General features: G+C 39.9%; 1 protein-coding gene across 1 annotated transcript; it reads right to left on the reverse strand.

Moving 5' to 3' along the window:
• Positions 1-990: 990 nt before the first annotated feature.
• On the reverse strand, positions 991-9329 carry LOC103779433 (eukaryotic translation initiation factor 1A, Y-chromosomal; the record flags this gene model as incomplete). Its single annotated transcript, XM_008947060.1, has 6 exons — positions 991-2358; positions 4545-4636; positions 4738-4819; positions 5766-5816; positions 7350-7453; positions 9198-9329. Coding segments are annotated over 6 exons (467 nt in total), but the record flags the coding sequence as incomplete, so codon positions are not given.
• Positions 9330-9968: the final 639 nt, after the last annotated feature.

The following is a 9968-nucleotide window of genomic DNA, read 5'->3' on the forward strand; positions in this document are numbered from 1 at the left end:
CTGCCTCTATTGGGTTATGAAAGACCTTTAGCAATGGTCATAGAAAGAACATGAGGGAGCGTATGCAAGGAAGGCAATGCAACCTAGCTCAAAAGTAGAAGCCAGGTGGTGTCGTGCCGGGGCATTATTAAGAAACTAATAGTTGAATAGGAAATTTCCTTTAAAAATCTGCAGCTTAGGTTGATCTAGACATGAGCCCGAGACCAGTAAAGATTGGAAGGAACCTCAGAGCAAACCATAACCAGTTCTGCCAGGAACAGTTTCATCTTTGCCCCACAGCTGAAGTCTGTTATCCTGGAGAACTCTGGTACCATGAAACAAGTTCTTTACAACAGCAGCATGTTAATTTCTACTCCTCTTCACTGCTGACTGAGACCTTTAAATTTGTCCCCTATGTACAAGACACTTGCCAGTTCTGTCAAGTATCACTTCTATGGTATCTGTGCCTTCAGTGAATATTCACCACAATTTAATAACTAACCTCTCTGCAAGCACAACTGAAAGAAGAGAGACCTTCTGCATGTGGACTTCAAGACCAATTTCGAGAGCTTTTAACCAGTTTCAGTGCTGCTCACAGTCTGCTTAATATGTTGAGGAAACCAATGGACTAGGGAATGGTTTATAAAGCTTACCCTGAAACATTACAGCATTTCTGTTGCTTCACAATTGAACCTTACAGGCAAACAAAGACAGTAAACTCATGTAGTTGAAGATCAGTGGAATAGAAATGTTGTATTCATATTATCTTTTCCCAGTATTGAATAAGTTTTTACAACAAATATTTTAAACCCATGAAACATTTGGCAAGATTACTTAATACTGAGAAAATGTTATCCCCAGAATAAGATACCAGACACGTGTAAGGAAAATAAGACACTATAATGAAAAAAAAAAGTAAAAGAGAAGACACTTTTGCAAAAGCTCTGTAAGTTCAAATCTAGCGCAGAACTCCTCCTTAAAAATCATGTAAAGCAATGAGGCCACTCCATATTTAAAGCCATTTTGTTTTTATCTAATGGGGTAGTCACTTTACATCATACCAAAAAGACTGTATAACGAATACAAGTGTCAAGAATCAGATTGTTATGGCACAAAAGGAAGTTTTCCATTAACCTGCTCTCAGAGTTGTCAGATACATAATTGAAGACAAAGAAACTAAGTCTACCACAAAATAATATTTGCATGAGGATGTTAGTCTTTATTCAGCTTCTTAACTGACTCCTCCAGTCTGAAGGTGGAGAAGAATCTTTCCACTGGTCTGTGTCAGTGATTTATTCGGGATGAAAAGATTCTTTTCCTATGTTTGACAAATTAATTTTCTCATTCATATCGTTATTCAAAGTCCACATAAGCTTTAATGTTGTACCTTACAATGTATGGAATTTAAGATTAAAATAAAACTCTACTCTTAACATAACCTTTTCTATTATGTAAAAATATTCTACACGTTTAACATATCAAGAATGTTAAGCATTCACTTTGGGGAAAAACTAGTTTTACGTCTTTTTCAGTACAAACCCAGCTGTTAATGTTTTGTATTCAGGTATCCGTGGCAAGTTGGGTGCCACCCAGTGTTCATCTTCTGCAACCACAGCTCGACGACTGGACTTCACACCACAGAAGAGCTACGTGGACAAGATAGTTTTCAACAACTGCAAATTTGAGATGCTGCTTGCTTTTCACCTTTACTTCTCCCCTGCCACTCCACTGGGGCAAATTTACATCTTTGAAATAACAAGCGTTTTGAATTATCAAAATCAGTATAAAAATAGCAGCATGCTACTAGATGTGAAAAGCAGATTCATCATGCATTATGAATGTAAATGCAGATTTCTGCCTTCCTTTTTATATTATCAAAATCTTTTTAAAGTTAACATCAAGGCAAGGGTTTTAAGGACAGACACTGCATAGTACGATTTTATACTAATCCGAACTGGGTATTTGTATATAATTGAAATCCATGATAATTACAGGGTAAACAATTTTATTTCAAAATACAAGTTTAACTGGAATTGTAGTGATGAAAGCAGAGAGAGAAGAATGCAGTCTTTTACAGCCCATGTCACTGTATCTCACTTACATCCAGAGGTAAAAGCTCTAATTGGTGAAGAGAAAATATTTGTGGCATTTGATTGAACCTTTGTGATAATCCAGCATTATCCATTTCTAAAGAAATATAAATAGTTTAAAACAAACATTGAAAATAAATCCTTTTGATGTAACAAACTACACTCTTTACCGAGAATTTTCAGTCTTCTTAAAAGAAAGGGACTTCACCCAAAAAATAATTGAAATATCAATGTAGAACAATCCTTGGAGGAAGAAAGTCGGAATGTAAACTTCTGTTCCAGATTAGATCTGAAAAGCAAAAACACCGCACCAGGTATTTAACTCACAGGCAGTTAAGTTCACCCAGCGTGTCTGCCTTTAAGATATTTTGATGGTTCAACAGCAGACTTCCTGGACTCTGCACAGACTCAGTACAGAACTGGTTTTACCTCAGCTCCTATCTCATTTCCCTAACACATGACCAGTTACCCTCCTCTCACGTGCCCAACACCACAGTTACGATGCTGCAGCTACGTACGTGAGCAATTCTGCCAATGTAATTACATGTAAATGGTACAGGCATAAATTAGCCAATGATTCTCAAAACCAAAATGGAGTTTAAGGGTAACCTCCCTAAGTAGCAGCTATCCACATTAGTTTGGAGGCAAAATCAACGGTTTCCTAACCATTTCTCTCACATAAACAACAGAGGAAAGGTTCCACGAAGTCTCTCACATTAACCACGACCCTGGAAGCCACACCTCATTCTAAGGAGACTAGGGTGATCCTCTGAGAGGTTATTCACATTTCCTGTGAATTCACATCTTCACAACTTCATGGGTTTTCCTTTCTCGAAGCATGGTAATAATATTACACTGGACAGCTGACCAAAGAGTTAAAACAATCACAGCTGCTCACTTTAACACATTATCCCACACAAAGATCCACTAGTTTGCAAATTTTATTATTTCAATGATCCTACAGCTACTTATCACTTTGATGTCTTACAATAGCTTCATTATTATAAGCATGCCATACTAGAAAGTGCTTATAGCTTCAACAAACTATAAGATCTTCAGTAGGCTCAACTACCGACAGGTGCAAAATGCAATTTTCCCAAATCTGAAGAAAAATTCATCAAGATTTTCATGTTTTTTAAATATTTATGTAATGCATCATATATTGAGAACCTCAAAAAAGTTAACATAACGCATTTGGTAAATGCATGTGGTAAGCACTTCAAAAGAATTAGCCATATTACCAACTCTCAGAGAGAGAAGGGACTAAAAAGATGAAGAATTAAAACACAGTAACATACTTAGAACAATCTATCCAATTAAGTGAACTCCCTGGCTCCGTAAGTTACTACTTATCCTCTCAGCCAGCTGACCCTGCACACATTCATCTCACAACTGCAAAATTAAGTGCCTTATCTTAAAAACACCTCACAGCAGATTCTACTTCTGCAATTTACCCTGTAATTTGAACTACAATTTTACTACTACAATTTAAGAGTGTGCATGGTCAGTTACTACAGCTTTGCGATAAGAAGCAACCTGTAAATTCAGGATTATGGTTAACTTTAGCACCTACTAAGATGCAACTTTTAGTCATTTTTATGTAAACACAAATGGAGACTTCAAGTTGCTGCTTTTTTAAAAACACAAATCGCTCATCTAGTGTTTTAGATAGTGAGGCTGTTAAAACTGCAGAGGGCTCGGGAAGGTGAAACTCACACAGGTTCACGCAGTTCACCAAAACACCTCTGTAACCTGTGACCTGCCCCAGCAGCTGGTGCACAACGTCACTTGCATCAGCGGGTTTTGGCTCGTCCTGTCTCGACCGAGCTGGCCACAGCTGCCCTATGTGGCACAGGAGCTGACCCACCAATCTTTGTGCATGCTTCCTGAGAGGTTTTTCTGGCCTGCCGTGCAGGGGACACACAGAAATCCTACCAGTCTGCTAAACTCTCCCGTATCATCTACCCTGCCTTCCACTACAAGCTTACTGTAAGGAGCTTACGCTTCAGCAAGCAGTGCTGAGGGCTCCACTGGGCTCCTTCAGGGTGGACACAGCCACCTGCACCCTCGTGGTCGCTGCCTGTGCAGCTGCAGCTCCCTGCAGGCCCCGGGACACGTGCGCACACCCCGCGGTCTGAAGGGACGCTGCCCTCTCGCTGGGGCCAAACGACTTGGATTTGCTTTCGGGTGTCTTAAGGGTCATGAGACGACTCCTCTCCATGGATGTTTTCACAGTATGACACTAAGCATGCTGTTTGCTTAGGGGTCAACTAGAGGCTGACTGTAGAACAGAAGAGAGAACAGAAAGTTGGCCTGCACACATCCAAACCATTTTTCTGAAGCAGTCCCTGAGAACGTGAGCTATTCTGAACATCAACACATTATTTTACTTGCTCCAAACCAACAGAAAACAGCTTACTGCCAAAGATGACAGTTTCAGGGGTATGATAAAAAAAATATATGTTTACTACTTACGTCATCAATATCTTCATCATCATCTCCAATATCATCAAACTGGATTTCATCATCATCTCCAGGACCAAATGTGTCTGTTTCATTGATTTTAGCTAAAAAGGAATTTAGAGAAGTTAAGGAGTGCATTCACACCATCAAGATTGAGTATTCTTGTCCAATGTGAACTTCCAGTTTGAAGTGAAAAGGTTCTTACCATGTTCTGGAAGCTCCCCATATGCTTTCAGACTTCTGGCTTCATCTGCATTGTACTTTAGAATAACATCAGCCTTGTTATCCTATGTAAGAATTTAACAGATTTATTAGTCACCTCTGAAGAAAAAGACCTCCCAATTAACCTCAGCAGACTAGTAAGTTCTATATTACTTATAGAAGAATAACTCTTATGTTATTTACAGAAGAATATCTTATTCCTCCCCCTCCAGTTCCTTTAAATGTGAAGTAAAAAATGCCCATTTGTAGAATATCCTCACTGCTTCTGGTTGATAAGTTAATTTTCTCCCCATTATAAGTAATTTGAGAAGTTCAGTTTCATGTCTTTCAAATCAATCTTCCTTCAGGGAATACACATAATATGGTGCTTGGTGGTCAAAGTGTCAAAACTTCCTAGCTTTCAGTAGTTTAATATATACAGTAAATGACAGTCCTTTAAACGTTTTACAACTCCGCGTTTCAGAAGCAGAACCTGTCTGCCAACAACTGACAATGCAACGCTAACATTCACAGAATATATAAATCATGCTACTCCACTTTCTGAAATTTAAGTAGAAACTAATCACTGATCAATTCGCCTCTTAAGACAAAAAACTAAACATCAAGGCTCCAAAATTCTGATTAACAAAAAATTCTGATTATCACAATAAAATGTTTGGTGTGTGGTTCAATCTCCCTTACATCACACGATCAAACAAGTGTGATGTTTGATACACCTGGAAAAAACAGGTTTTTTCCAGGAAAAAACAGCTCAGGTGTGATGCCAATAAGCACCTTCACTCACAAAGCCTCAGCGTGCAATTTAGAAGAACAAGTTGAACCAGGATTTGTCACCTGCTCATGACAATCTTTCTATAATACAAGGAAACTAAAAAGTCATGACTTAGCATAAATAAATACAAATTCAAATAGAGGTAGATGGGAATTTCCTCATGACACTTGCTGCAATTTAGCATTAAATAAATGTCTTTCTAAGACATTCCTCATTGACAAATCACACTGAATTTTTACCTGGTAGTCTCTTAAGCCGACCAGTATAATATCAGATGTATTTATCCAAACCTGAAAGAGAAAACGGACGTTTTAATGCAGGAATTCTACTTTTGTTGTATAGCACAAGAGTCAAGACACATTTAGGTTTACTACAAGATGTGAAACATTTCACTACAGCCACTACTTTCACTTTCTAACCAGTAAACGGGGAATACCCAATTTCATGTTTTAACAGCAGAACCAAGATCATAAATACTCACAGATACATTATTTCACATAATGGAGCTATTACTAAGGTAAATCAAACTTCTCTGAATAGCTTCTAGATGGTTATTAAGTCATAACATCTGAGAAAACAGAAATAATGCATGTCTATGAAGTGAGCTCCACAAGGGCAAAAATAAAACAAAAACCTAATGAAGGGCGTGCTGGACAAGCACAGTGAGAAGCCTAAGACAGTGGAGCTGCTTCTAGTACCTGAGTATGCTAACAAGTCAAACCAACGCCATTTTTTGGAGATAAAATCTGTTTCAGTTGAGATTTTCTTTTAGACATGAGAAATAAGCAAGTGATGTTTTCTGTAGCTTCTACCATTTAACTCTGCACATTCTCCACAATCTTAAACAGCTTATTGCAGTGTAGTGCAGGCAAGTGGCAGGGCTCACAGCAACACCAGGGTACATGCATTCACTGGTCTCCAAACACAGCAGGGTGAAGCAATCCAGAAAGAACACAGCAAACACCTGTTTTTGTTTGGAACAGACTAAGAGGTCCTCTTCTGTACCATACATCAGCAGAACCAGCTCTACCATCTGGCAAGGGCAAGAGGGGACACCATCCAAAGATGGCAAACATACACCTGACTTCCCCAACGGTACAAACTTTTGCAGATCAGCTTTGCTGATCTGCAAAAATAAAAGTATTTTGGGAACTGATGAAGCAGACAATAAAATGATGGCACCTGAGGCACCTCTGGGAAGCTAAAAAGAAACCTTCCCAAACAGCCCTTACTGAACTATTCTCAGGTAAGTCATCCAGTGAGAAGATGTAATTATTCAGTCCCTTCCCAGATCAAAGTCTGATTTGTATTGGTTTTGGGAAAGAGCAGACAAAACAGGTGGCTTTGGACACTCTGCTTAGACCTTTATCTTCCTATGCCGGGTGTCTGTCTTCATGTTAATAGATGTTCTCTTGCTAAGATAACTACTCATCTAGTTGCAGACACAACATGCCGATGTTCTAAACAGTCATCAAGTTTCCCACCTACAATTCAGGAGCTTTTTAATACCACATATACACGAATCTTTCTAGAATATAAAAAATTAGTACTTCATAAACAGCCAAAAACATCTCCCCTGAAATACACACATCCAAAGGTAGCCCTTCAACTGCAAGCTTCACTCAAAAGCCAAAGACTGCCTGTTTTTGTGCCAGCAATATAAACAGAGGAACAAACAAGTTTCCTATGAAAAAAAGAAGCATAATATACTAAGTACAGTAAAAATGTTAACTTCCATAATGAGCTACATATTAACAATTGTTTTTAACAACTACATATCACACACAATGCCACTGCTCTACATTGCAGTTTATGAGGCTTACCTTTTTTCTTAGTTTGCCTCTAATATGACATAACCTCTTCACACCATCAAAACATAATGCCTCCAGTCTTCCGTTGCCTAACATTTTGATGACCTGGGCATATTCTGAAAGAGACAGTAACATAAAACAAAACCTCTACACAAATACAGCTTCCTAACTTTTACTGCTCTAACCAAAGCTTGCTGTAACATTTTATCAAAGGTGAGCAGCTGAGAGGAACTTTGATCAGCCAGGAGGGTGCTGAATGTATCACATTTCATATCATTGCTGATGCTAACATGTTCAAATGATGCTCATTCTTGGTAGTACCCATGCTTTTGTTTCCTCTGAAATGCTTGCTATGGATCATTTTTTTGAGCTATCAAGTCATACTCAAGAGTTTGAAAGTTTATGACAGCACTGCATGACTGTCCTAGCAGACAGCATCTCGTGCTAGCACTGAAAGGAGGAGAAAGCAGCACATCCTGGTACACCAAATTCCTTCTGCAGAGGCTCTGTGGAAAAAAATATGCTGTTCTTGAATGACATGTTCTGATGTTCTTGAAAACTGTCTGAAAAGCAATTGTCTGAAAGTACCAGGCTTCTGCTGAGAACTATGAAGCCTCTCTCCAATACCCACCCTCAATCTCCCACTTGGCATTTAGTCTTATTCCCTCACCAAGCACAAATCACTACTGAAATACTTTACACACACACACACACACTGTTGACGTTTGCAGCATAATGTTAATTACTACTGAACTAAAAAGAAAAAAGCTTTTAAGAATTGTAATTTTAAAATTCTCAATTAGCCAGAGCTGTATTTCAGTATTCTAAAATCCTTCCTTAGCCCAAGTTACACAGTCCAACAAACCACGTGAGACTATGTAACAACTAAGAATAATGTTTCATTAAGCAGATTTTGCTTGGGAGTTGAAAAGGATATTAAGTTTTGTAGGTGCATCAAAACAAGACTCCTTTTCTGCTTACAACTAAGTATATCAGAAAGAGCTTAAAAAATTAGTTCTCATTTTTTTGCCCCTTTTACAGTGAGTCTTCCTGTACTCCCACAAGCCAACTGCTGAACTGGTCACTAGGCAAGTACTCACATACATATCTGAGCAACCACAGGAGTGTGACGCACAGGACAGGGTAAGCCAGAAGGAAGGTGAGCTCACTGTCACCCAAAGGCCAGGTCTGAGATGGGAATCCTACTCATCACCCTCCAGCTGAACACTCTTGTGGCTTACTTTATCTGACGAAAACCAAGTAAGGACCTTACCTATTGCTCCTGTTTTAATAACTCTTAGCCATCACAACCCGGGAGCTAATCCAACCAAACCACTGGAGGACAGCAGAAGAATAACGAGATTTACTGTTCTGCCAGGTCAGTGACTTCAGAGTGCTCACAGAACGATCCCAGAAATGTTACGGCTGGTATAAAACAGAAATCAGGACTGTGCACCCAAGAGACAACAAGGAGCTGCTGGCAACCCTGAACTACATCAGCTACACCAGCTGCTTGCAGACCCTGACAAAGAGCTACTCGAGGGATTTGTAGTGCATGGTTACCTACATACAGCATTACACACAGCATCACAGTCGAGGAGACATGCGTAAGGTCAAGAAGAGGTATGCTTCATTCTCGAGTGGTGAAGCTATTTAAAATTTCCCTTTTCCTAACGTCTTCCTCCCACACTCAATATGTCCCTTGGAATTCAAATACAACCCCCAAACAGCTCTCTTTATTCCACAATACTTTGTGTTTTTCAGACATCCGGATGTTTTTTGGTATCAACTTCCCATGCACACCACTTACAACATCTGACCAAAAACAATGGCATTGCCATATTATAGTTAAAAACTCACCTTGCCCATCTTCCTTGAACACCAGTTCTCTTTTTTCTGATTCATTCTCATTCTTACCTCGTCGCCTATTTTTACCTCCTTTACCTAAATTAAAAAGGGGGCAGGGGGAGAGGAGAGCATGTGTTACTGTCTCTGGATACAGTGGATGAAATAATCAGACTTGCAGGAATTTCTGTACTTGTTCTCTATAGGGCTGCTTCAGGTACCCTCTTCAGAGCCAGAATTTTTGCTTGCTTTTAACACTTTTAGCTCTAAATTTTTAACCAAGTAGTAACACAGTAATTCAAAGCTTAGAGTCTCCACTACCTTACATGCCCTGATTGCTCTGGAGTGACAGTAGCCTTCAGCAAGGATTTGCACAAGATCGCCATTTTCAGCTTTTGCAACCGCTGCTACCAAATACCTCGCAAATCATGGTGGGATAACCTGATGCATGTAACCACTAGAAAGCGGGATAACTTGAGGGGTTACTGTAGTGCTGAAAATCCTGAAACACTCGGGAGGAAGCTTATGCTCAAGTGAAGATGCCCCTTTTCAGAAGGCACACATACGGCAGCAGCATTAGACGCTGTCCACGAAGACGCGGAAGAGCAGCTCATTCCTCCTACCCGCGTTAAAGGGCTGCTTCTCCCTCCCTCTCACTTTTTCTTCTCTTCCTTTAAGCAGCGGGGAGGGGGCGAGAGGGAGAGGCAGCAGCGCCCAGCGAGCGCACGGAGGGGCACGTACACCCGGCCGCTTTCTCGGCGGCGGTCTCCTAGAGCCGAGCCCCGC

Source organism: Merops nubicus, unplaced genomic scaffold (assembly GCF_000691845.1).
Source record: "Merops nubicus isolate BGI_N331 unplaced genomic scaffold, ASM69184v1 Scaffold50359, whole genome shotgun sequence".
Classification (NCBI taxonomy): domain Eukaryota; kingdom Metazoa; phylum Chordata; class Aves; order Coraciiformes; family Meropidae; genus Merops; species Merops nubicus.